Source organism: Sminthopsis crassicaudata, chromosome 3, assembly GCF_048593235.1.
Source record: "Sminthopsis crassicaudata isolate SCR6 chromosome 3, ASM4859323v1, whole genome shotgun sequence".
NCBI classification, from domain to species: domain Eukaryota; kingdom Metazoa; phylum Chordata; class Mammalia; order Dasyuromorphia; family Dasyuridae; genus Sminthopsis; species Sminthopsis crassicaudata.
Window position 1 is genome coordinate 293,738,617 of NC_133619.1, and position 27,626 is coordinate 293,766,242.

Genomic DNA, 27,626 nt, shown 5'->3' on the forward strand with positions numbered 1-27,626 from the left:
TTTATAAAAATTCTCTACTCCTTTAGTGCAGCAGAAAGGATGCTAGGCTAGATTTGGAGTTTGTAGTTGTCCAGATATTTCAATATTGCCTCCCAATGACCCCATTTAGGTTTTCTTGGCAAAGACCCTGTAGTGGTTTGCCATTTGCTTCTCCAACTCATTTTGCAGAGAAGAAACCGAGGCAAACAGGGCTAAGTGACTTGCCCAGGGTCACACAGCTTGTAAGTGTCTGAAGCTAGATTTGAACTCAGGTATTTCTGGCTCAAGGAGGGCACTTAATCCTTTGCACAATCTAGATACCCAGGAATCAGATGATATGGGCAGAAATTTCCCTTCTGACTATAGACAACTATCTGAACTTCAGTTTCTCATCTATAAAATAGGAATAGGCAATCTCACAGGGTTGTGATAAAGCTCAAATGAGATAATGCATGTAAAGTGTTTTGTAAACACATGCTGTGTGTCATCTGCTATTATCTTCTAAAACAGATGTTAGGCAAGTTGCAATTATCTTCATGATCATCTCTGCTTAGGCTCATTATCGTCATCATGCAAAGTTGATGACTAACTGTCCCATAAAATTATATTTCTTATTCCCTTTGAGTTCATGATGAAACCAATTCTATCAAATCTTTGCCTTTTTGAGGAGAGTCTCAGTGCTTTCTCCTTAGGCCTGTTAGTTTGGGTTTATAGGTCATTCCAACAGTTAAAAGCAATAAAATAAGATAAAAGTTTACTTGCATAAATAGCATAGACAGAATATTCAACAAGGATACTCTAGTACCAAACTTAGGCAGATGTTCCCTCTGTGGCAGTTCAAAGATCAAATGACTGAGGAAACAAAGGTTGGAGCTTACACGCGTATCAATTTCTTAAGCAATATTTGCCAACTTGCCCCACAAATTGAAACCAGTAGCATTCCTCAGCTTTGGCCCTGGTCTCTGAATTCAGGGAAAGACAGACTTTTATACATTAAAAATAATCAAATCAGACCAACTAATTACAAATTAATCAGGATAATTTGATTTTTTATTAGGATGATAGATTAGAGGCTTTCAATTTGGGAGGAGAGAGAGCAAGTGCAATTCTCTGACATTAAAAAAAAAAAAGTGGTGTGCCATTCTTCTCATGTGTTATAAACAAAGGAAAATGAGAAACAATAACTGATGAATCAGTATGGTGCCAATTTTCAGATAAGACATAGGGGTTACTTGGGATGTATAATTGTGAGAAAACTCCTTGCATCAAAATTCTGGTCATCATAATCTGGATCCTTAGTTAAGGATCTCTAAGCAACAGTCAGAGTGGTCCTTCCCAACCATACAAAGCTAGGTTCAAAAAAATGCAATAAAGTTTTCCCACAATTCCCACAATGAATAAAGTTTTTTCTCACAGAACAGAAATTGGACTAAGCTCACTGAGTCACAAGATGGAGTCAGTATGTTCACTCAATTCCCACTCCTACTTAGTTTTCTAATCTCCTCAGTTCTTCACCTCTTTCTCCATGTGTAGCACATTACAAATGGGGATTCATATGTGAATAGAGCTCCAAAAGATATTATCAGTCTAAGTCCAAAGACAAGGCCAAATAGAAAAAGAAATGGTTTGGTCCTGTGATAACAGCTAATGTACTTTTATAAATACTTTTTATAAAATAGTACTTTTACAAAATATGTGTATATATGCACATATAATATTTATACATATAGACAGAAAGATGAAAGGAAGATGGATGATAAAGGAATAAATGGAATAGGTAAAGTGAGAGAGAGAGAGAAAGAGAAAGAAAGAGAGAAAGAGAGAGAGAGAGAGAGAAAGAGAGAGAGAGAAAGAGAGAGAGAGAGAGACAGAGAGAGAGAGAGACAGAGAGAGAGAGAAAGAGAGAGAGAGAGAGAGAGAGAGAGAGAGAGAGAGAGAAAGAGAGAGAGAGAGAGAGAGAGAGAGAGATTGAGAGAGAGAGAGAAAGAGAGAGAGAAAGAGAGAGAGAGAGAGAGAGAGAGAAAGAGAGAGAGAGAGAGAGAGAGAGAGACAGAGAGACAGAGAGAGAGAGACAGAGAGACAGAGAGAAAGAGAGAGACAGAGACAGAGACAGAGATACAGGGTATCCCAATAGTTTTAGTGCTGTTTTAAGCTTAGTTGCACTGACTTTAGTCAGTCTTGTAAGTATACCTAAGAGTTTTCAGCAAAATTGAAGGGTTGTGGTCCCTACTAGACAGAGATGTTGAAATATAAAAGGAAAAATTGTCTGGCAAAAAAATAGACAGACCTTCCCCAGAGAAAGGATGGAAGGATTGAATAGCTCATTTACGTATAAAGAAGACAATAAATTTGCCTCTGGGGCATAAACTGAACTCTTGTCACTCATCTGCGTACAATTCCCTGAGAAGTACAGGCAAGACTGAATTGAAACTTAATCATCTTAAATTAAAGGTTCTTAACCTGGGTTCCAGGCTCCCCATGGATATATTTTAGGGGAACTGTAAACTTGAAAGGAAAAAAAAAAAAAAAAAAAAAAAAAAAAAATATATATATATATATATATATATATATATATATATGATAGTGCATATGTTATTTTAATCATTTAAAAAAAACCAAACATTATTCTAACCAGAATATCAAAGGGTGTCTATGACACAGAAAAGATTAAGACTCATGCCCCAAGCCAAGGCAGAATAATTTTGTGAGGGAAGGGCTTTTGAATCACAAAGATTCATCCAAGTATTTTAGTTTCCTCCTCTGTAAAATAAAAGGAGAGAACCGGGTGACCTGGAATGTTCCTTCCAGGTCTAAGTTCACCTGCGTCTCTCTTTAGAATGACACCCTCTACATTTATCTACATGGTATCGACATATATTCACATGACACAAATTTTGTTTTTTTCACACATTTCCTCTTTATTTTGTCCTTCTTCCACCTAAGTGGGTAGCCTGATAACTTCTGCCTCAACTTATCAAACAACCCTTTCAAAATGTTCCTTGGGGTAGTGATTTAGTTTTGAGTTTGTGTCCCCTATGTTTTGCAAAGGAAGGACATTTTATACAAAATCAGTTTTTCAGACAGTAGAGGTGATTCCACCATTTTGAATTTCTGCTTTTAAAAAATCCATATTGCAATTAGTAAAATCATATAGCACTCTATTACTGCCATCTAGTGGTCTTGTTACCCACTTGTAAATAGCTATTTTTTTTTTTTTTTAAATCAATCTTTGGTCTTATTAAAACTGCTTTCTTTAAGGGCTACACACTTATATTGCTCTGTGAGTACGTCTGTTCCTTTTAGAGGACTACATGATCTCTATTAGAGCCAGCTTCTTGTTCAGCCTGGGCAGAACACTTTCAAAGCCTGAGTGTCCTAGAACATTCTGCTCTGTTTCCTACCCCTGTTAGCTACATTTTTCTAGCTCAAAATCTTTCATTTTGAAGTTGAACATCAATGCATTAACGTATAAGTAACTTAATAAGACCACAAAAGATAATTAACTGATGCTCAAGCTCAAGAGGAATGCTGGATGAGTGTCCTACTACCAGAATGCAAGAGCCATATTGGTCATAGTTGCCCCGGTTACTTGCCCTGCTTTTATAGTGTACCACGGCATCTTTGGAGGAGGGAATGGCAAACCACTCCAGCATCTTTGCCAGGAAAACCCCAAATGGGACCATGAAGAGTCACACAAAAAGCAACTAAAGAATAACAAATGGCATCTTTAAAAACCGTAATTGGTATGGATTTTACCTTACCTATGTAACAGCTCCATAAAGTAAACCCTTCTGTGCTGTAGGACTGCCAACTCTGCTTAGCTTATCTCAGAAATGACCAAAATTGGAAGTGAACTGTTTCATTATCACTGATGCTACAAGGTGTTTGGAATCAATTGACACATCCCAGTGAAGGCTGAGGTCATTTTAAGAGACAAAAACTCCCCAATTTTAATGTATTAAGGACACCTACTTCCAAAAAGAATTTGAGGCTACTTTTGAAAGATAACTATAACTGTCCCCCCCAAAAAAGAGATCAAAAACAAAGAAAATTGGAAATTAACAGACCCATAAAATAAGATATTTAGACTAGGTAAAACAATGTTGGCAAAATATAAAGCAACTAATTTAGAATCATGACATCTGGGTTTTTATCCTGGCTCCACTGTAACTCCTTTGAGTATTACTTTTCTAGTCAATAAAACGGGAATGGTAAAATTAGTACAAATTACCTTGTGGGGTTATTGTCAGGAAAGCACTTTGTAAAATGCAATTTCTATGTTATGTTTGTACCTATTTTTCTAAAACATAAATTCTATATTTTGTGAGTTTTGTAACCATCATGATTTTCTTAAAATCATAGCTATGATGTTGCCAAAACAATGTGGAACCACTTCTAGGAATGCTTTGTGGTTCAAGTCCCAAGCTCATCTCAAGTTCTTACTGTCAACAAGATCAGGGAGCTAAAAGCTCACCTCGACAAAGCATTTTACAGTTTGCAAAACTCTTTATAGACATTATACTGATTAAGGCTCAGGATAACTCTGTTGGACCAGTGCTATCATTATCTCTATTTTATCCAGACTTGAAACCCAAAGAGTTTAAGTGATTTGTCCATTGTTAGGAGTAGACCTTACACCAGCAGCACTCTGTTAGCAGAGTAAGATTTAGAGATGAAATGAAACACTTGTAAGTCATCACAGCTACCAAAAGGAGTTTTACTTATCACTAATATAGAAAGGATATACTAAAATAAAATGGAACTTGGTATTTTAGAAGGAATACCCCTTCATCTAACTCCATTTGCCAGATGAGCAGAAGGATAGAATATATTAACTAGCATTGTCTGATTGCATCCCAGATCTTTTTGTCTCAAAGTCCAGTGCTTGATCTGTTATGCCTGACTGCCCCTAAAATAGTTTGTTCATAAGTCTTTTCCATAATTTGTTAGAGACCTGAAGAAAAATTTTCATTTTTTTACTAAAATTGGGCTTTGGGTAATGTGAAAAACAGTATTTTAATAATTTCTTTATTTTTAAGATTAATCCAAATATGATCTCTCACTATCTGCATGAAGATTGTTAGGAGAATTCCCATTTTACAGATGATGAAACTGAAAGCAAAACTTAAAAGACTTGTATCAGAACCAAAGCTGTAACATGGGTTTCTTTTTTCCTGCTCTGTAGTCTTTAATGAAATCTTCTTTAATCATTCTGGTATGCTGGACTATGCTTTTCAATTTGGATATATCTCTTTCATGCCATGTAGTAAGAAGAAAAGCATGAAAAAAAGATCATGAATGTGACATATATGTATGAAGATGAATTATACCTCAGGACTAACTACAGTTAGCTCTTCATGATTCAGGACTTGATTATCCATATCACACATTAGTTACACCTTTTCTTTCTATTCTATCTTCCTCTAGCCATCTCTCTCTCTCTCTCTTTCTTTTTTTTTTTTTCTTTTATGATTAGCAATTTTTCAAGACAGTAGGAAGGGGACGTGAAAGGCTATGAAACTGAGAATGGGTAGTTGGGATAAATAGCTTCAGTAGGAGGTTTGATGAGAAATGAGGTTGAATCTAATAGCTAAAATGAAATGTCTGGTTCATCAGTCGATTGATTGCAGCTTATCTTCCATTACCGTGGGTGGCTGTAAGTGAGCTAAAGCCGATCATCATAACCTTTCTAGTTCTGTGATACTCTCCCCCCACCTTTTTGGGTTAAATTAGTGGGATCCTCTTCAAGGACATCTGATTAAATCCGGCAAAAGCCTAGATGTTGTAAGCATCTTACTGACTTTGCTTGTTTGTTCGTTTTCAGTTTGCAGTGATGACCTCACTCACAAATTCAAAGGCTTCACAGTAATGAATGAAACAGAGAGATATGAGGCTCTCAGGCACTGTCGCTACGTAGATGAAGTCATCAGAGATGCTCCATGGACACTCACACCAGAGTTCCTAGAAAAACACAAGGTATTGCTCATTCTTCCCCATCCTTTCCATGAAATCCAGTAGTTGGCAGGCAAGTTAATGCTTGCATCCCTGAAAGCTACATATATATATATATATATATATATATATATATATATATATATATATATATATATATATACCTCAGATTTCTTCAACAGAGAAAAGAGGAGATATTTGGTCATCAGAAAATTATATGGTTTGCATCCCCCACCAGTCTTATATAAAGAGCTGTGTGCACTAAAAACAAACAAACAAAAAGAAAGGTTAAGTTCCATTTGAGTGATTTTTCTATTTTTAAACTAGCTAACAGAAAAGTATGTATGTGTAACAGTAGGACAATCAAACAATTTTCCAGTGAGAAGGAAAGAAAAAGGAAAACTACAAAATGATTCTCTTCAATCCTGGGAATTTTATTTATTTATTTGTTTGTTTGTTTATTTATTTTATTTTATTTTTCTGGGTATTTATTTAACACAATTACAAGTTCAGCCTAGACTCAGCATGATGGGAGAGTAAAAGTAAAAGATATAGTTCTTGGCCTCAAGGAGCTTACTGTATTCTTAATTAGAAAAAATTAAGATTTAAAACAAAATGAGTTGTACAAGGCAGTGTGTAAGTAACTGGAGTACTTGTTTGTATTGGTGTAGTTGGAGAGGAGGCAGATCAGTGAATATTCAGGGCCCAAGGAAGATCATATGGAAGAAGCCAGGTACTAGTATTAAGGCAGATCAGGAAAGGTTTCCAAGTTTGGATTTTAGTTGAGACTTGAACGAAGTCAAGGAAGGCCAGGAAGTAGAGATGAGTAGGGAAAGCATTCCAGGCTGGGGGACAAAGATTATAGCATGCAGGAAAATGGATGGTTTTTTGAGGGAGAGAAGAATACAGGCACAAGAACTGAACTCTAGGCTATGCCCACAGTTATAATGTAGGGGGAGAAGAACCAGAAGAGAAAATAAACTCAACTTTCTGAGCTTAGATCCCACTGATTTAGATAGAAATAGAGTGCAAAATGTCCTTGATGAGAGGATTCTGACCACAAATATGAATTTCAAATTCCCAATCTCTCTTTCCCAAGACTTGGGCACCACTCTTTCCCCACCCTCCAGCTCAGCTGTAATATTTCCCTTTCTCTTTCCTGGACAGATTGATTTTGTGGCCCATGATGACATTCCATATTCTTCTGCTGGTTCTGATGATGTTTACAAGCACATAAAGGAAGCAGGTGAGGATCCTTGGCCTTTTCTATTCATACTACCTCATCACAACAGTTAAGGTCTTGTTCCACAAGGTTCCCGTCATATTTGCATATATAAAGGCCAGAAGTGGAAACTGAACATTCATGGGTAGGGTTATTTTAGCTAAAAATGACCAGACGAAAGTCTTTTAGAGCAGTGGGCACCTAACTAGTGGGTCACGTCCCACTTCTTCCTGAAATAGTCCGTCCTGAGCTTTTTTCCAACTCAGTAATACTATCCCCTTTTCTTATTATGGCTCAGTACTTCTTCAGTCATCTCACCCCCATCCACCGCTACCCTCCTATGTCTTTGCCTGAGAGTCAGCTCATTAATCCCCCTGGGCACCTGCAGCAGCTGGGGCAGCAGTGTGCCCCTAGGGCCCCCAAATCAGTTTGTGGCTGCTCCTTTGTTGGCCTTGTGCTCTGATAGAAAGGCTAGCGAGTAAGAACTGCCTCTTCTCCATACCCCTATCCCTAGTTCCCTCCAGGTTTTAGTGCCACATTGAGTTTATTCAGGATGAGGAAGGCTCGAATAAGATGTGGTTATATGTGGTTATACATAAATGATACTATATACAAATATAAAATATATATATATATATAAACTAAATATAAATACTATATATAAATGCTTATTCCTTCCCCTTCCTTTCCTTACTTTACCTTCACAATATCACTCATCTCTCTCCCTTTTCTCTATTCACACCCTCTCATCACCTCTTGACAGCTCTATTATAGTCACGTCCAAATTGATGTCCCTGCCTTAAAGGAAAGTTAATTGGGCAGTCATATAGTGGATGTATTGGAAAGGGCAGGGACATGAGGCAGGGAAACAATTAAGAGACTATTTAAGTAGTCCAGTTAAGAATTGGTATCCAAATACAGAAGTGCTTGTGTAAATGGAGAGAAGAAAACATATATGTATGTATGTATGTATGAATTGTGTAAGTTAAAAGGACCAGACTTAGCAAATGAGTAGATATTTGGGGAGGAGAGAACAAGAAGTCAAGGATGGCATCAAGGGAATGAGATGGAGTAGGAAGGTAGTCTTAAGGGAGTATCATAGAAAAAGCCTAGATAATGAGGAATGGAGGAGATACGCTTGACCTGGACACTCTCCTTTAAATGGAGGTCCTAGGAGATCAGTCAGGAAGGGATCCCAGGGACAGAGTGTACTTCCAATGTGAGAAGTCAAAGGATAGAGTGAATTTCCAAGATGGAAGCCAAAGCAGCACGGTAAAGAATCAAGAATGGACACTGGAGAGGAATGGAATGATGGAAGTCATGGTGAGGATGAAGATTATGTTTAGAGGGAGTGAGGCAGAAGGAGAGAAAAATTAGAAAATTAGACTTTAAGGAGGGTGGCTGAGAGTTCTGAATCTTGATGACTGAACAGTGATGGGTGATAATGAGGTTTAAGGTACTCCTGAGAGTGACTAAGGAGGAGTGAGATTGCTGAGCAGGGAGTAGGAGAGGATGATGTGCTAGAAGGTCAAAGTGTCTGATTTGGGGATTGACAGACATTCTTCTGATCTAAATTTACCTTTTGCTTCAGTTCCCTTCGCTCATTTTTGCAATCACTGACAATATTGGCTAGGCAGAATGACTACATTGCTTCTGGCTTCCATCATTTTGGAACTTTTTCAAATGAGACAATATTTGTAAGAAATGCTTAGCACGGTACTTGGCACATAATTGGTGCTATATGAATATTTATTCCCTTCCTTTTTGGCTAAAGCCTTTCTGGGTTTCCTGGCTGCAGAAACCAACAGCCTGTGCCATGGGAAATCCTCAGCCCCTACTGGTGGCAAATTCCCTCTGGACCCATGTCCAGATGGGACAATTCCCCTTTCTCATGTAATAGCCTGTTCTGTCTTGCTAGAGATCTAGAATCTGAAGAAAGTATTTTATGCTCTTTGAAAGAATTCAATTCTTGCCTACAAGGTGACATACACATTAATTTTTCAGGAAAGACCCATCTGATTATAGCTATGTCTTTCAATCATGTGATGATAACATCCTCTAACTCTGCAAAGGGAGGCAATAAATGCCTGCTGATGAGAAAGTAGATGATACTAAATACAATAGTCCCTTCCTGAAGCTGAAAAATAATGGCTTGGAAGAACAGATATGATAAGAAAAATCATTGACTAAAGCCAGAAGATATTTTAATCTCTAACAACTCAGCTCAGTTTTAGGAACTTTATAGATTTAGAGTTGGTAGGAACCAACTAGGTAGAGTAGAATAGAGGTAGATAGAGTCTTATCTAATCCAATCCTCTACATAGAGTAGTATTTTTATTTTATTTTATTTTATTTTATTTATAGAGTAGTAAATTGAGGCACAGGATGATAAACGACTTGCTCAAGATTAATGGATAGTCAACATCAGAGGCCAATAGTCTCTTTCTCCTGTACCATACTGGCTCCATGAAATGTTGGTCTTATTTTTTTCAATGCAACAAATTCTCCTGCCCTATGAGTCTTTAATGTGGAATGGTATCAATATTCTTTGCTTCTATGGAAATGATGTTTGCTTTTTACTTCTTCCAAACTGTTCTTCACTTTTGTGTATTTGCATTCCCATTCACTTATTTTCTCCTTCATTTCTTTGGTGAAATTCCATGGATTCAAATTCTTCAGTTTTGCCAATTATTTCTATGTGCAGACCACATATTCTTCTTTTATAATTTTTTTTCTCCTTTGAAACTTTCCCCCCCTCTACTGAACCATTAAGGAGTCTCTTGAGTTGGGTTGCATGCTCCCTTGGGAATCCACAAGGTTCTTTGCCTCATCAGGCAATGTTTATTCACAGATGTCCAAACATGCATAAATGAAGCATGATCCATCCATATTCCCTTCTCTGTCGGTTTATGTTTTGTTCAAAGTATGAAATTGGATTTTCTTTTTCCTGAGATCTTTGCTGATTTCCATCTTTTTCAACTTTTATTCTGCTACTGTTCATTTTCTGACTCCTTCCCTTTGATGGTTATTTTCCAGTGGCTAGACTTCAAAGCCATTTCAACCTCCTCTCCTACTTCATAATTCACATTTCAGCAGCACCCTTCTTTACACCAAGTGACTTTTAGGAGGACAGAACTGATCCCTGCTGGATGCTGTGTTCTTTCCCTCAGGCTTAGTGAACCATCCATTTTTCTCTGTTCCTCAGTTTTCTGAACAACAGTCAAAAGAGTAAAAATAGCCAACGGTAGCAGCTCTTTTTTTATGAATCTTATGAAAAGCAGCCTCTTCTGAATACCCTTCACCAATACCAATCTTTTAGCTGCATTGATTTCAATCATTAATATTATGGGCTTCAGATAATCAACTACATATTAAAATAGTCATTGCTAGAATAGTTTTTCAAACTCCAGATTGAATTAATTTTAATTTACCTAAATGAGTTTATGGTGGATAATTGAAAATGTAATATTATTAGTTAGTGGTATACATAAACACTGGCTTATAAGTGCTGATTATTAAATTTTCAGTGTGAGCATTTGAATTTCAAAAAAAAAATAAAAATACTGCCACTTAGGCTTGATTTACTATTTTGGTGATTGTGTAGCCTTAGGGAAGTGATAGAGAACACAACATGTACATTTATAAATACATAAATTGAAGATTTTTTTTTTCAGGGGAAATAGTCACATTTGGGGGATCAGGAAAGTTCTCATGTAGGAGGTGGTGTTGGAATTGACCTTTTTTTGGGGGGAAACTAGAGAGAGCAGAGATAGGAAAGGAAATGTGAATGAGCAATAGCAAGGAAACCTATGCGTCTGACCCTTATAGTAAGTGAAGAGAAGTAATGTATAATAAATCTAAAATTTACATCAGGTTCTAAATGGCTTTAAATGAGTATATGTTTGACTCTAAAGGTACTAGGAGGTCACTGGTATTTGGTGAACAGGAGAATGACATAGAGTTATGCTTTGGAAATATTACTGCAACAGCTTTGGGAAGGATTAATTTGAAAAGAGAGATTTGTGGCAGAAAGACCAGTTAGAAGGTTATTGCAGTAGTGCAGAATTTAGGGTGGTTGGCTATATGAGTGGAAAGAAATTAATGGTGTGAGAAACATTGTGAGATAGATATGAGAAAATTAGGCAAATATTTAGTTTTCTTTCTCATTTTTTCCCCTTTTGATCCAATTTTTCTTGTGCAATTTATCTTGTATAAATATGTATACATATATTGGATTTAACATATATTTTAACACATTTAACTTACGTTGGATTACTTGCCATCAAGGGGAGAAGATGGGGAGGAGGGGAATATTTGGAACACAAGGTTTTGCAGGGGTCAATGTTGAAAAATTATCCATGCATATGTTTTGAAAAGAAAAAAGATTTAACAAAAAAAAAAAAGAAAATTAGGCAAATTATTGTATATTTGGAGTAAAGGGTAGGGTTGAGTAAATAATAATTGCAAGGTTTTAAATATAGGTATCTGGAAGATGATACTGAAACCAGAAATAGATAAAAAAAAAAAGTGGTAAGTTTTGGGGAATAACAATAGCCTAATTTGATCTAAATATGCTTTTTGAGATGTCTGCATGGCATTCCTTTTGAAATATCCAATTAGTAGTTGGTGATAAGAGGAAAGAGACAGACAGAAAGAGGAAGAGGGAGGGAGAGAGAGGGAGGGAAAGAGGGAGAGAGAAAGGGAGGAAGGGAGAGAGAAAGATAGAAGGAGAGAGGAAAGGGAGGGGGGAAAGGGAGGGGAAGAGAGGAAGATAGATTTAAATATAGATATCTATGAGTCACCTGTATAGAGATCATAATTGAACCCATGAGAGAGTTGATTTGATTGTGGAGAAAGAACAGAGAAAGAGGGGATGACTCAGGACACATTATTGAGCACATTTAAGAAGTCGGATTTGGATGAAGATTCAGCATAAGATATTAGGAAGGGACAGTCAAATTGGTTGAAAATAAACCAAAAACCTATCTATTAATTTCACTCAATTCTCCATATGTTTGAGAAATGAGGCCTTTATTAGAAACATCATCTGTAAAAATTGTTACCCAGCTTTGCTTTTCTTCCTTAGTTGTGTTGATTTTTAACAAAAACATTGTTTCTCTCAGAGATAGTTCATTCTGCATTCCAAATAACTGACTTTTAAAATAAGCGTCATACTTATACATTGGGGACCACTCATACAACAAAATACAGTTATCACTAAAACCATAGCTTGATCTCATCACTGTGGATAATCCCTCCAATTGTACAATCCATTCATAACTTCTCATTCAATGTCATTCTTATTATACTTCCTATAAACTCCTCCTGAGGGATACACTCAGCCTTCTCTCAGTCTCTTTATATTGAATGGACATAGGTAGGATGTCTCTCAGTCATCCCTAACTCTCACCATAGATGTGCCCAGGACCATCAGCACAGCTTCTTTTGTCCTTTCCTTTGGCTGGAAAGAATGCTGATTTGTTAGGGAGTCAGGCAATTACCTCTCTATGTCTCACCTTCCCTCAGGACCTACTGAAACCACATGGTCCACAGGGATAATGGATAGTGCTTACCCAGGATGAGCATCCTGGAGCATCATCTATGTCCTAAGGATCTGTACTGGGTCATGTTCTATTCTACCTATATACTATCTATCCTCAGGACTTCATCACTTCTAGAGTTCAATGCTCATCTCTGTACATGTGACTCCAGGATTTATATCCAACCCTACTCTCTCTTCTGAGTTCTAGTCTTAGATTATCACCTGCCCATTGGGCATTTCAAACTAGATCTCCTCCAAGCATTTCAAACCCAATATGTTCAAAACTGAACTCATATTCCACCCCATCCCCCAACACCTTCATTTTCCTAATTTCCCTATTTCTGTCATGGACACCACCATTCTTCAGTTAGATTACATATAGTCCTAATACTAAGGGAAAGGAGAAGGACTCATGGCAATGCTTATGCCCTAGGTTATCTGAATACACTTTATGTATACCTGCAATTCTCATTATACCACTGACATCCATACTTTTCTGGTCATACGTCTTTCAGATGTATTCTTTATGCTGTTTCTGCAGCATAGTTCTTCACTGGGAATATGTTACAGCCCAATTTATACCTACCACAAATCTCTTATGCTTTGGGTAATCTACAACTTTAATTCTTTAGAGATAATATATTCCATGATTTGAAACTTTAGAATATTACCTGTACATTGAAGTTAAAAAGGTCTTTATGTAAGGCAGAAGATTGGAATCTCTAAAATGACAGTAGGCAATCCAACCTATAATCCTCCTTCTGTTTAACTCTAGGCCCAATGCCTTTCCAGATCTACAAAGGATTTTAAAAGCCTTAAAAATTTAAAACTGCTCTAAGACTTTTAGAATACTCTATATGTATCATAAGGACTGACTTGATTGTCTGTACATTCAGTATGTTATAATATGAATAATAGACATTTTTATCCACTTTTATTTTCCTGGCCTAAAAAAACTATGAAAGTCCATGAATATCATTTAGGAGGCTCTGATACAATCAATACAACACCATCCTTGCACAGGAATAATTAGAGGATCTCAATATTTATATAAGAAATTTCTCTTTTATTTGAACCCAATACTGGGACATCCTCCATGACAGTGGCAGTTACCTTTGGAGTGTTTACCTTTTGCTTTTTTTTTTTTTTGCTTGCTTGATGGTAATAGTAACTGGATGATCATTGAATGGCATTTCCATCATTATATCTTTTGGACAATCTTTTATGATTTTGCTATATATGCACATGACAATATCTTGTTAGAGAAGAGCACTTAAGGTATCATTCTATCAATTCAAATGTCTTTCTTTCAGTCAACAAATAAACCTAATAGGATATTATATTTTCTGTGTCATATGCAAAAGCTGTCTGTCTCATACACATATTATTACTCCTTTCCCACAATATAATAAACCCTCTGATTTATTAAAAATCAGAATTTTCTATTAACCAACACTTCCATGAAATCCATTGTCTTTATAGTTGCATTGCTATCACATAGCAAAAATATTATTTTTCTCCCTTGGGGGATATCCATAAATTTGCCTTTAGTTTGGATTGGGCCTCCTCTTCATTTTATTTTTTAACTCTGAGAAATTCAATATTACCATTTACTAATAGAAATTATAACTAATACCTACTATGTAACACACACTATGCTAAGTGCTTTATAAAAATTATCTCATTTGATACAATAACCCTGAGAGGAAGTTGTTATAACTGAGGCAGACCAAGGTTAATACCCTTCTGAGGGTCACACAGCTAGTAAATGTTTAAGGTGAGATTTGAACTCAGGTCTTCTCCAAGCTGAGTTCTCTTTCTACTGCATCACCTAACTGCCTGTGTGCCATTTCCATTGTAAAGAGTCAAGAAATAAATTACTTATCTTAGGAATATGAGGATAACATGAGCATATGTGAATTTTCATAAACAGGTATTTCTATAAGATAAAAACCAGCTATAGAGATTTTCTGCTCTGTTCTGCTTTGTCCTGCTGATGTCCATCAATGTCCACCACATAATTATTTATCTGATTTCTGTTGAGATCAGCAAAGAGAGAAGCTAGTGCAGAGCATAACAGACAATTTGTGAAGGAAATCTAAAAAGTATTTCAGGCAGTCACATTTGGCTTTTGCACACGGATAATAGTTTAATTTAAGAGCCTAAAATCACTCCAAATGGAACGAAAGATACTGAAATGTGGATTAAATCTTAGAGTACTTGGCTCTGCTTGTCACAGTGACATGTCAGAATCTTATCACCCAGATTGCTAAAAAGAGGTAGCTTAAATTAAATAGACTGTAAAGTCCAGATTACTCATCATCATTCTATTATACCCTACTACCATTGAAAGTTTCCCCTCATTAACATGCACTTTGCTGTTTCCTAAAATAACTACCTAGCCAAATACTGCAATCCTGAAAAGCATGATAAGAAAGGTTGGGATCGTGCTCATTACAGAATATTTTTAGCAGAGCAATAATTAGGATTTGGAAAAAAAGACGGGTGCCTCATTATATCACCAGAGTATTCTCTTCTTCTTTCATGATCCTTCCTCTCATCTAGTCAAAGCAAATCTTTCCCCTTGCCCCAAACTTATGCCGGCAGCAGCAGACAATGATTTAATTTTTCTGCTATTTAGACCCTGATATCCAAATTTGTGTCTTTAGGATCTGAGATACTTGATGAGATCTCCCGCTAGCTACATTTAGCAGGAAAGGGGTTGCTGCAACAAGAGAGGCTGTGCCTTAGGGACAGATTAGCTTTGGGATCGCTGGCAGAAGTTGCTCCCATCAGTGTGTTGCTACAACACTTTTCATCCAAGATGTGTCTTTCACCTCCTGCTTCTTTCATGGGCTACCATCTCTGCCATATTTCTTCCTCCATAGCAGTTAAGAGATATATTTTTTACATATCTGTTCATGTTAGGGGAGGCAGGCCTTGATTGTGCATAATTCTCGGCCATTTATTTTCCATCATATTCTAATGGGCCCAATCTCACTCCTAAATGGTACATAGAAGCTTTGACTGGTTTTGTTTCCAGAACGGACTAGTTCTTCCCCTTTTTTTGGTGTCTCTCCACTCCTGGGAGCTCGCCATATTGATGTTGAACTCAGGACATCTGATTGACTTAGCAATCAGGCTATGAAGGCAAGCAATAACCACTACCACTCCCAAAAACCATCACTCATGTCTTGAAGGGACCAGTGATCAATTATGTATGCTGTGAAATAATTATAACTGCAAATAGCTGTAGTTTTCTAGACAATCCCTCCCCCTAAACATTTTGGCCTCTAGATTTTGTTTTAAAAGATTGAAACTAGGTATGGATTTCTTGTAATGTTCTTTCAATCCCAGGCAAATGCAGCTATTCAGATCTTCCATCACTTCTGATAAGATTCTAGGCTACCATGCCTTGTTTAATCATGTTATAGTTTGATAGTCATTCAAATATTTAAGTTCAAAGGTCTATCATTCTCAGGCTTTCCACTAGCAGAGATTACAGATATACACTATCACTCCCAAACCATCAATGATTTATTCATGAAGTTGGGAACATATTTTCTCCTCTTAATCAACACAGAGAGTATAATTCTTGGTAACCGTATAGAATATCTATTAGAACTTGCTTTTGACTTCCTGTGTTTTCCTGGCTGTATTTAGTGTTGTGCACATTAGATCTAAAGGTACCTATAGGTGATATATAACTGCAGATTTATAAAATAAACTCTTTATATGGAGGGGAAGTGATCTAACACCCACTGTTATGTCCCCTAATTTCGGACTCTGAAGGACAAGCACTAAACTCTCTCCCCATTTAGTAAAATGTGATTCTGAGTCTCTGGTGAATAAATAGCAAAGCCAACAAATAGAGTTAAATAGTAAAAACTGAGGTGAATCTAATTTTTTTCTTCTTTTCTCCTTTGACCAGGAATGTTTGTCCCAACGCAGAGAACAGAAGGCATCTCGACATCAGACATCATCACTAGAATTGTCCGTGACTATGATGTTTATGCCCGACGTAACCTCCAAAGGGGGTACACGGCCAAAGAGCTGAATGTTAGTTTTATAAATGTAAGTGCATTTCCCTCTTCCCTCTTTGAATCAGCTTTTATGACAAATATCACTTCCTAGGATAGATATTTCCCATGTCCTGTCTTTCCTATATTTGTAACTCCTCTATTGATTGATTAAGGCAAAAAATTTCTTTTAGCTATCCCAATGGGTCAAGGATTAACTCTTTCTTTAATGACAGATATTTTGTACTTAAATGAAATCAAAATAGCCTTCCTTTATTTTTATTTTTCAAGGTCAGTGACTTATTCATGAGAACCTCAGAGGCTTTTCCCATAGTTTACTTAATTAGTTTAGTAGAAAGAATCTAAAGGCCTAAGTTTCTTTTGTGTTTCTGCTGTGTTGTTCCCATAGAACCACTTCTGTTAGCTTAATAAAACAGCGGTTGTTCAACTATAACATAATTAAACAAGACATCAAAAAGCAAAAAATGGTAGCCTAGAATCTTATTAGACGTGCTGGAAGATCTGAATAGCTACATTTGCCTGGGATTGAAAGAACATTACAAGAAATCCACATCCAGTTTCAATCTTTTAAAACAAAATCTAGAGGCCAAAATGTTTAGGGGGAAGGATTGTCTAGAAAACTACAACTATTTGCAGTTATAATTATCTCACAGCATACGTAATTGATCACTGATCCCTTCAAGACATGAGTGATGGTTATTGGGAGTGGTAGTGGTTATTGTTTTGCCTTCATAGCCAATGACTGTGCTCTCAAGGCAATCTGGGAAGGAAAGCTGACTGCCTTGAAGATAAAGACCCTTCCCCAGATTAGGCTCTGATCATGCCATTGAAAAGGTAGTAAAGATTGACTGAAAAATTTTTTAAGCATCAGGCGATAAAAAGAACTTCAAGTGTGTGATTAAATACAATTTTTAAAAATAAAAAACCCCAAATAACCTGAATTTAATTAGATTAGGTATAGGTAGAGATAAATTCACTTCCAAATTTTTCCAAAGCTTGTTTACTGCCTTCAGTGATAGTAAGTCACAGAACAGGCCAGCTGAAAATACAGCCCAAGCCCAGTGGATATGGGTCTGTATAATTCAAAATAAAGCAGGATAAGTTAGATCTGTCTCAGACAACACTTGAATTGTGGTCTGGATATGAGATTCCTCATTCTGTTTCTGTTATATTGCAGTGTACTCCCAGGGATAGAGGGGATAGAATCATGCTGGGAGTCAGGAAGACTTGGGTCAGACATTTACTAGCTATGTACGTGCAAAAAGCCATTTAAACTTTTTTGGCTCAGTTTCCTCAGACTAAAATTAGGGAGTTGGAGTCAATCATTAAAGTCAGAAAGGTACATCATCAGTAGACTGGCCACTAACACGTGAATTTTTTGGCCACAGCTACTCACAAAGACTATCTTCCAATCAAGGATCCATAATCCGGGGTCAACAGATACCTTGAAAAATAGATTTCAGGAATCTGTGAACTTGAATGGGAAAAAAAAAAATCTTTATTTTTACTAACCTCTATCTGAAATTTAGCATTTTCTTAAATAATAAATGTTTTTAAAAATACATTATTCTAAGAAGGGGTTCATAATTTTCATCAGATGGCTCCATCACACACACACAAAGTTAAGAGGGAGAACTCAAAACAACAAACACATTAAGCACCTATTATGTCCTAAACACTGAACACTTAGGACATAAAAACAAGCACCCACCAGGTGCTCACACTCTAATGAGGGAGAAAATGGGTAAATATATAAATAAAAACATGATTTTAAAATTTTTATATGTAATTTTATATACATACATACATATACATATAAAGCATAATTATAAAGAGAATAAAGCAAAGCAACAAAACATAAGGTAGTTAGGGAAGGAGCCATCAGCAGTTGATATAATCAGCAAAATCCTCATGCATAAGATGGTGATTGAGCTGCAATTTAAAGGAAAAAAGACATTCTGTGAGGTCGGGGTTAAGGAGGGATTGCCTTCTAGGAATGTGTGATGGCTAGTGGAAAAGCCATGGAGGAAAAAAAGGCAAAGTGGAGAACAGAGAGCTAGCTCTTTACTGGTTCCCAGAGTGTGAAAAAGCAATTCACATACACTGGACATACTGAAAAGACTTTCTGAGTTCAAATCCAGCCTCAGACACTTATATAAAGCTGTGTGACTCTGGGCAAGTCACTTAACCCTGTTTGCTTCAGTTTGGCAAACCACTCCAGTATCTCTGCCAAGAAAACCCCAAATGGGGTCATGAAGAGTCAGACATGATTGAAAAATGACTGAACAATAACAAGGGAAATGCTGGAAAGATAGGCTGTATAGGATTTCAAAAATTAAGCAAATGATTTTATATTTCATCCCAGAGACAATAGGGAATTACTAGAGTTGATTGAATAGGGAATGAGATGGTCAATTTGCTTAAGGGAAATCATTTTGGCAGCAATGTGTAGGATAGACTCAGATGATGGGAAACCAGAGGAAGGGACGGCAGGAAGCTATTGCAATAATTTAGATTTAGAAAAATGAGGGCCTGAATTAAGACCAGAAAGAAATGGTCAAATGGGAGAGATTTTGTGATGGTAAAAATGGCAATATTTGAAAACTGATTAAATAATAGAATGAAGGAGAGTAAAGAATTGAGCATAATCCAAGGTTACAAAATTGGAAGACTAAAAGGATGGAGACCAAGAGATGAAATTTTAAGTACAGTATAAAAATGTAAGGCATTTCTTTCTTTAAGTTTATAATCTAAATTATGTTTTCTCACTTGGCTAAATAAGGAATAGGGTCCCTTCCAGTTCTAGATTTAGGATCCTCTGGTCCTAGGAAATGATTTTATAAAAAGACAATCTCTGAATAACCAAAGAGTTCCAAGCTGTAGTGTCTTGCTAATAATCCAGATATTCCAAGTTGTATGTGACATAATCATTCACATTTATATTATTATCCTCATTTTATAAACAACGAAACTGAGGTCTACAAAACTAGTAAATATTGGAAATTGGACTTGAACTCAGCTCCCCTGCCTCTAGTGGTTCTCCAATTTGTTGCAAAGACTTCTAAGAATCCCAGAAGCTCTTGAAGTCAGAATTATTTTTATAACAATACTATGTTTGTAACAACATAATAATACAATTTTTATGAAAATAACAAAATATTTTTATAACAAGACATTATTTGTCTATTAAAATACTCCTACTTTTTCCAGTTGTCTATCTGTATGAGGCCAGATTCTCTTCATATACTTCAGCTAAAACAACACTGCAACATATTGAATGAAGAAGCAAATAGGAGAATACACTTAATCTAAATTTTAGAGAGATTTGCAAAAATATATAAAACAATGCCATTCTTCCTATTAACTTTTATTTTAGAAAATATAATTATTAAGTATATTGCTTACATTTACATATAATAGACTTGTTATTTTTTAAATGAACACATTTTTAAAAGATTTACCAGTTTTACTTTCTAATAGGATAATTAGTGATAGAAATAACCCACTTAAGCAAAAGTTCTTTGGCAGCCTCAATAAATTTTTTTTCTTCTTTGACAAAAGATATTTTTATTTAAGAGAAGAGGTTACAGACAAAATGAAGAGGTAAAGTAAGCACTAGGAGTGATAAATAGAAATAGATATGGGAGAGCAACAGAGTTAGTAAGGAAATGGGTGTGAAAGAATCCATTAATGGAATATGCCATGAGTATACCATTGATTAGCAGGTTAAATCCATAATGGAGTTTAGTAGACTAACCAGAGTTAGCTATAGTAAGGAGAAAGACACCATTGAAGGGAAGAAACTATGAGGAGGGAGAGAATACCTCATAGCAGTCCAGAAAAGGACTTAGCCTAGCCTCAATAAATTTTAAGATGGGAAATGGTCCCTGAGTCCAAAATGTTTGAGAGCCTCTTCTCTAATTACCTTTATTTCACATCATAATTTCTCTGAATACCACAATGTATGACTCCAACATTACCAAATAATTCATATATACGCTCTCTGAAGTCATTGTAACAGAAGCTGACTTGCTTTCAACCAAACACATCATAACTTTCCCCATCAAGGGTTCAATATATCCCAGGTGGTCACAAATTAAATGGGAATATTTGGGGAGTTTTGTGGAATCTGCAGATGTCATACAAAAACCAGCACAGAAAAAGTTTAGAAACTCAGAACTGCATAACATATATGTATAGTATTGTATAACATCAACAAACATTATCTTTTAATACTATAAATATACATAATTTATTTTCTCTGGTATGAAGGGAGGGCCAGAAAAATTTCCAGAGTGCAGGGACTCTGTGCTCCTGGCCCACATGATATGGAAGGGATAACTGCCTGTGGAGATCCAGACTTGAAGTGAGAAAGATCTGAGTTTAAGTCTTGTTTCTGACACATACTTACTGTGTGGCCTCCAAGCAAGTCAGCCTCTCTCAGACAAATCTTTAAAACTCATAAAGTTATAGACAATTTGCTGAGCTGTGCAATGAAATCATACTTCCAAAATAAAATAAACATATAACTAAATGAATACAATCAACTACAAAGTATATATGATCTGAGCATTAGATAGCTGTGGTTGGGGAAATTTCCTCACTATCTCTGCTCCTTATAAATAAGCAGTGCTCCCTTCAATTCTTTCTTCTTCTCACAGAGCTCAATAGGCTAGGAATCTTCAGTATTTCCCCCCACATACTATTTTACCAAGATCTTAGAAAACTCAATAAGCATTTAAGAAGTCCCTATTTTCTGCCAGACGCTGTGCTAAGCACTGGGGATGCAAAGAAATATAAAATAAACAAACAAAGCAAGACCAAAAAAGCCCAAACCAAACAAAAACAAACAAACAAACAAAGAAAAAAAAAAAAAAAAAACCTAGCCCCAGCCCCTGTTCTCAATGAGATCAAGAATCTAAGGGAAGACAGCATTAAAAAACAAAAACAAAAACAAAAACTTTGTATCAACAAGTGATAAGGTAAATAAAAGGCTTCCCAGTGGGAAGGCACTAAAATTAAGGAAGACTAGAAAAAATTTCTTGCAGAAGATTGGCTTTAGCTGAGATTTAAAGGAAGTTGAGGAAGATGGGAGGTGAGAAAAAGGAGGGAGAGACTTTGCAGACATGGGATACAGTCAGTGAAAATGCTTGGAGTTGGGAAATGGACTGTTTTTTGCAAGGAACATTCAGGAGGCCAGTTTCCCTGGATCACGGAATATGTGGAGAGAAATAAGATATAAGAAGACAGGAAAGGTAAGGAGGGCTTTAAAAGCTAAATAGGATTTTATATTTGATCTTGAAGATAACAGGAAATCACTAGTTTATTAAATGAGGTGTGTGTGTGTGTGTGTATGTGTGTGTGTGTATGTGTGTGATATAATCAGACTTGCATTTTTGGAAGATTAATTTGACAATTGAGTGAATCTTTTTAAGACCAAAAAAAGTGAGAGTTCAGATACAGTGGCCATATACTGTATACATGTATTATTTATCCTTCCTCTAAAGACCTACTCTAAAACCTTATTACAGCATGAAAATATCTTTAGATTCCTTAAAGCTAAACACAAATTCCTACCAAGTTAGAAAGGTACTGAGAATGAGAATGGGCCTAGTGGTATTTGCTCAAGCTAAGTTCAGAAAGGCTCATTACCAGAAGACTGGCTAACAAAGGATGATTTTTTTTTTGGCCACAGCAACACTCAAAAGTTTACCTTCCTGGTTATGGAGTTTTTTTTTTCTTTTTTAACTTTTTTTTTTGTGTGTGTGTTATAAACTCCTCTGGTGAAATCTGTGGGCAGGCCCTTTCTCAGAATAATGTTTTTTTAAAAAGTAAAATAAAATGCCTAACATTATAAAAGAAATCAGTTCTGTTGAGAAAGTTATCAAAATTTTTTTAAAAAACAAATTCATAGATCTTAGGTTACAAACTCTTTTGATAGAGGGAATTAGGAGAAAGACCTACACCTATGAAATAATCATGACCCTTGAAGTATAAGTAACAACGAGAGTAACAACACATTTTTCTAGTGTGCCCCAAGGCTTTCAAAACATGCTCCTTGTGACAATCCTGCTAATGCGGTAGCACCAGTATTATTGAGTGCATTTTATAGGTGAAGAAACCGTGGTTTAGTGAGTTTAAGTGACTTGTCCATCTTGTATAAACCAGTAAAAGATATCTCTAGTATTTGTCTCTATAAAGCCCTGCCATACCCAGGATAGATATTGCATTGATCCATCTACTTTTCACCAGGAGAAAAAGTACCGCTTCCAGAACCAAGTGGATAAAATGAAGGAGAAAGTCAAGAATGTAGAAGAAAAATCAAAGGAATTTGTTTATAAGGTAGAAGAAAAGAGCCATGATTTAATTCAGAAGTGGGAAGAGAAGTCTCGAGAGTTTATAGGCAACTTTCTAGAACTCTTTGGACCTGATGGAGCTTGGGTAAGTAATCTCTCCACTGGGGCCATGAGTTCTCTTCTATTCAGTTATATACTTAGTATGGTAGGGACAACATTTGCTCATAAGGATGAACACTTGTTGTGTATCCTTTCCACACTATTTGTTTTCTGTTACCTAATATAGGGCATTATTTAACCCTAGTATTTATTTTTTAACCTTAATCCTTGATCCAGAGCACCAAATTAACCCAAGCCAGGCCAGACCTACAACGAAGGGCCCTGCATTGGGAATCAGGGTATCCTGTTTCCTTAATTCCCTAAAAGGCTTTTCTCTAGGAGAGGAGCTTATAGGATATATATTCCATTGATTTCATGAGAAGGGTGATGGCAACTACAATTTTGCACAAAGAGCCTATCTATGTATACCATGTGAAGATTGAATTGGGGGGAACAAAAAGGTTTAAGGGATTGAGAGACTATACAATTTTCCTACTACAGGCACTAAATAAAACCTTTTTAATACAGTCCCTTTAGATTTGGGTAGGATTTCAAGGTCAGAGAAATCTCCTGTTTCCTTGAGAGGACTATGTTAAGGAATTTCTCAATCTGTACTGAGGAGTTTGGGATTATCTCATAGGAGGTTTTCAGACCAATAAGACCAATCCTTTTTAATTTCATTTCCAGCTTAATAAAAAAGAGAAGTTGAAATGTATAGAAAAGTGAGTCTTGAAAGAAAAATTTTGCCTGGCAATTCAGATGAAGAGGCTATGTAATAGTAGATTTATTTATAGAGGTTTTAAAAGCCAGACAAGGGATTTTGTACCTGATTGTAGAGGTAATAAGGAGCCACCAGAGTCTGAGACACATCTTTAAGCGTAATCCCTTAGATCACAGAAAGGAAGATGGACCTGGGGGGGGGGGGTGATGCTAGAAGCATGGGGACCAACCAGCAGATTTTTGCAGTCATTTAGGCTTAGGGTGACTGTGTCAGAGGAAAGAAGGGCACCTATATAAGAGATGTTGCCTAAATGGAGAAGACAGGATTTGAAAACTGGTTGGATATGGGAGGTGAAAGGGAGGATTGAGGATCCCTGACTGGGAGAATGCTACCTTTCCACTGTAGGTACTTTGGGTAATGACCAGAAAAGAGGAAAAGAACATGTGTAGAAGCCATCTTGTATTCCCCCTTTTGTCCCCATAGACCTAAAGATGATACCTCTATCTCTGGAGAAAATGACAGGTATTAGCACAGAATTGATGGGAACTGTTGCAAAGGTACTTTTTGTGCAACATGAGTTGACTTTTTAAGAGAAAAAGAGGCATCACTGTTTGATTTCCAGCCTCTGAGTCATCTTATATATCCTATTATGACACATGAAGTCTCTTAATAAAATCTATTTGAGCTTCATGATTTTATTAATGGATTGTCACTGCTGTCTCCTGGCTGATTCAGATCTTTTATTATATGACGAAAACAAAGATTCTAGAGTTTAAAAAAATCACAAAACTCCTAGATGGTAAAGGGGTCTAGACTCACTCAGGAGTGAGGCCGAATGCCATAGTGAACCCCTCATTGTACAGAAGAAGGACCCGAGATTCATAAAAGGAGAGTTTTGCTCAGTCACACACAGGACATTGTGAAATAGGACCTTATATATATTTAGGTGACAGCAGTGATTTCATTGAAATTGGGAAATCTAGAGAGGAAAACTTCCTCCACCAATGTAGACCATGCTTAAATAATCTATCAATAGATTTACAGAGTTTGCCAAGGGCCCTTAGAAATTGTCACTAAATCATGTTTAAATCAATTCAATTCAATAAACATTTATTAAGTGCCTACTATGTGCCAGGTCTTGTATTAAGAGCTGGGATACAAAAAGAGTCAAAAAAACAATTCCTGCTCTTTATCTAATGGAGGAGATGACATGCAAACAAATATATACAAAGCAAACTATATACAAGATAGATAGGAAATAATTAAAAGAGAAAACTAACTGGAAGTTCCTCAGATTGTACTGGAAAGAGCACTTAAAATCTTTTTTAATTGTAGTAAATTTATTTATTTTTAATACACATTGCTTTATGAATCATGTTGGGAGAGAAAAATCAGAACAAAAGGGAAAAACCATGAGAGAGATTAAAAAAAAAAAACACACACAGGAAAAAAAAGTGAACATAGCATGTGTTGATTTACATTCAGTCTCCTTAGATCTTTTTCTGGATGCAGATGGCATTTTCTGTCTAGAGTCTACTGGGATTGCTTCAGATCACTGAACTACTGAGAAAAACCAAGTCTCTCATAGGTGATTATTGTACATTCTTGCTGTTAATGTGTGCAATGTATTCCTGGTTCTACTCATTTTGCTTAGCATCAGTTCATTTAAATCTGGAAAGAGTATTTGACTTAAAGTAGGAAAATCTGGGTTCCTGTCAAAGCTGTACTAATCACAAACTAGGTGACTTTAAGCAAATAAATCACTGCTCTGAATCTCCATTTCCTCAGGTCTCTCCTTTTCCACTCACATGGCTGTTTTTTTTTTTAATCACTTTAGATAGAATTTGATAGAAATTCAAGGCACCTAACTAGCAGAGAATCAATCTCAAAGATTGCTGAGAGGCTGGTTTGATCACTAGTGGAGATAGGCATTTCCCTAAGCTGGCGGGCCTGAACTTACTCTTTATCCAAGAGTGTATAAAACACACCTACGCCTTTTACACCTCAATTTTTATTTTATTTTATTTTTTTAATAAAGCTTTTTATTTTCAAAACACATGCAAAGATAGTTTTCAACATTCAGTCTTGCAAAACCTTATTACACCTCATTTTAAAACATTGAAGAGACAGCAATTCATTTTCAGTTGTGTCATAGGCATTGGTTGATTGACAGGGGCACTGAAATGTATTTCTGGCAAAAAGCCTTCTCTATGGAAACTCAAGGGGGTGGATTCCTCTTCCCACCTACACTCCTCCACATGCATACTTCAGCAAGAAAAGGAAAGCAGGATTTCACCGACCACACTCATATTATTCACCCAGGGAAGGATAAAATCCTACCAGGCATTGTTCTAGGGAAACCTTCATTGACTGTGAGATGAGAGAATTAAAAAAAAAAGAAAAAGAAAAAGAAACCCAGCTTGGAGACAAGAAGCTTTTCTTTCTTTCTTTCTTTCTTTTTTTTTTTTTTAAATAACGTGCTATTCATGTCAAAACTGTTATTAACATTAATTTGCCATATCAACCAGAGTTCGACATTGCTTTTTCTGTTGACATTAAAAGCACAGGAATAGTTACAAGGATGTTAAACTCCAAGATAAGTAATTTGCTTTTCATGAATATGCTATTATTATAATAATTCTTTATTTGTGGATTTGGGGGCTGGTTCTCACTTCTTAAAATAGAGGGTCTGCCTTCCCAGCAAATAAAAGTACCAGCAAAAACTAAGCTGCTCTTAGCCAGGGTCAAAACATCATTTTAGAGGCTGAGAACAATGCTCAAGCTGTGGTTTTGTTTGTTTGTTTGTATAATGGGAATAACAAGGTCGGGCAGAACTTCCAGGTAATCATCTTGAAGTCAACAGATAGTCACTGAGCACCTGTTAAGTGTAAGACACTTAATTAGGCTCTCTTCTGAATCCATAAATAAAACATTCACTGGATTCTAGAATTACACAGGGTTCTACTCTGAGAATCACAGACAAGCTCAACCTTCTGGGAGACTTCCCAGGACCTTAATGTTTCTCTGAGGGACCTTCAGCTTAAAGCTAGAAAGTATCAGATCCACACCCTGAGAACTCCATCCATCTCTTGGTGGTGGCAGGAGCACCAAGAAAAACTCACATTTATATAATGGTTTATGATTACAAAGGACTTTCACATGTATCATACCATCTGATCTTCACAACTCTCTGAAATAAGTAGTGTAAATGTTATCATCTGGAGAGAGCCTTCTGCACCCAGAGAAAGGACTATGGGAACTGAGTGTGGATCACAACACAGTATTTTCACTTGTTTGTTGTTGTTGTTGTTTGCTTGCCTTTTGTTTTCTTTCTCATTTCTTTTTTGATCTGATTTTTCTTGTGCAGCATAATTGTGGAAATATGTATAGAAGAATTACACATGTTTAAAATATTGGATTACTTGTCTAAGGGAGGGGTGGGGAAAAGGGAGAGAGAAAAAATTTGGAACACAAGATTTTGCCAATATAAATGTTGAAAACTATGCATATATTTCAAAAATAAAAAAAGCTTTAAAAATAAATGTTATCTCTATTCTGAGGATGAGGAAACTGAGGCCTAGAGAAGTCTTATATTAAAAAAAATTATTAACTATATTTCACATAAGCAGTTCATTTCCTTTTAACTCATTTATCCATTTAAAAACATTATTGTGAGAATGGTTCTTAGGTTTCACCAGACTTGCCAAAGGAGTTCTTGACACACAAAAAAGCTAAAGAATCTTTAGGATTGGTGAAATAAGTCACATAAGTAGTA

At 36.2% G+C, this 27,626-nt stretch overlaps 1 protein-coding gene across 6 annotated transcripts in view; it reads left to right on the top strand.

Moving 5' to 3' along the window:
* The window catches only part of PCYT1B (phosphate cytidylyltransferase 1B, choline), a 116,526-nt gene that overhangs the window by 80,941 nt on the left and 7,959 nt on the right, over positions 1–27,626 (top strand). For all 6 annotated transcript variants that reach the window (XM_074300895.1, XM_074300898.1, XM_074300896.1 and 3 more), the window contains 4 exons: positions 5,804–5,955; positions 7,099–7,177; positions 16,627–16,769; positions 22,988–23,176. In XM_074300895.1, coding sequence (XP_074156996.1) covers positions 5,804–5,955; positions 7,099–7,177; positions 16,627–16,769; positions 22,988–23,176 — 563 coding nt within the window. The remainder of the gene's footprint in view (positions 1–5,803; positions 5,956–7,098; positions 7,178–16,626; positions 16,770–22,987; positions 23,177–27,626) is intronic.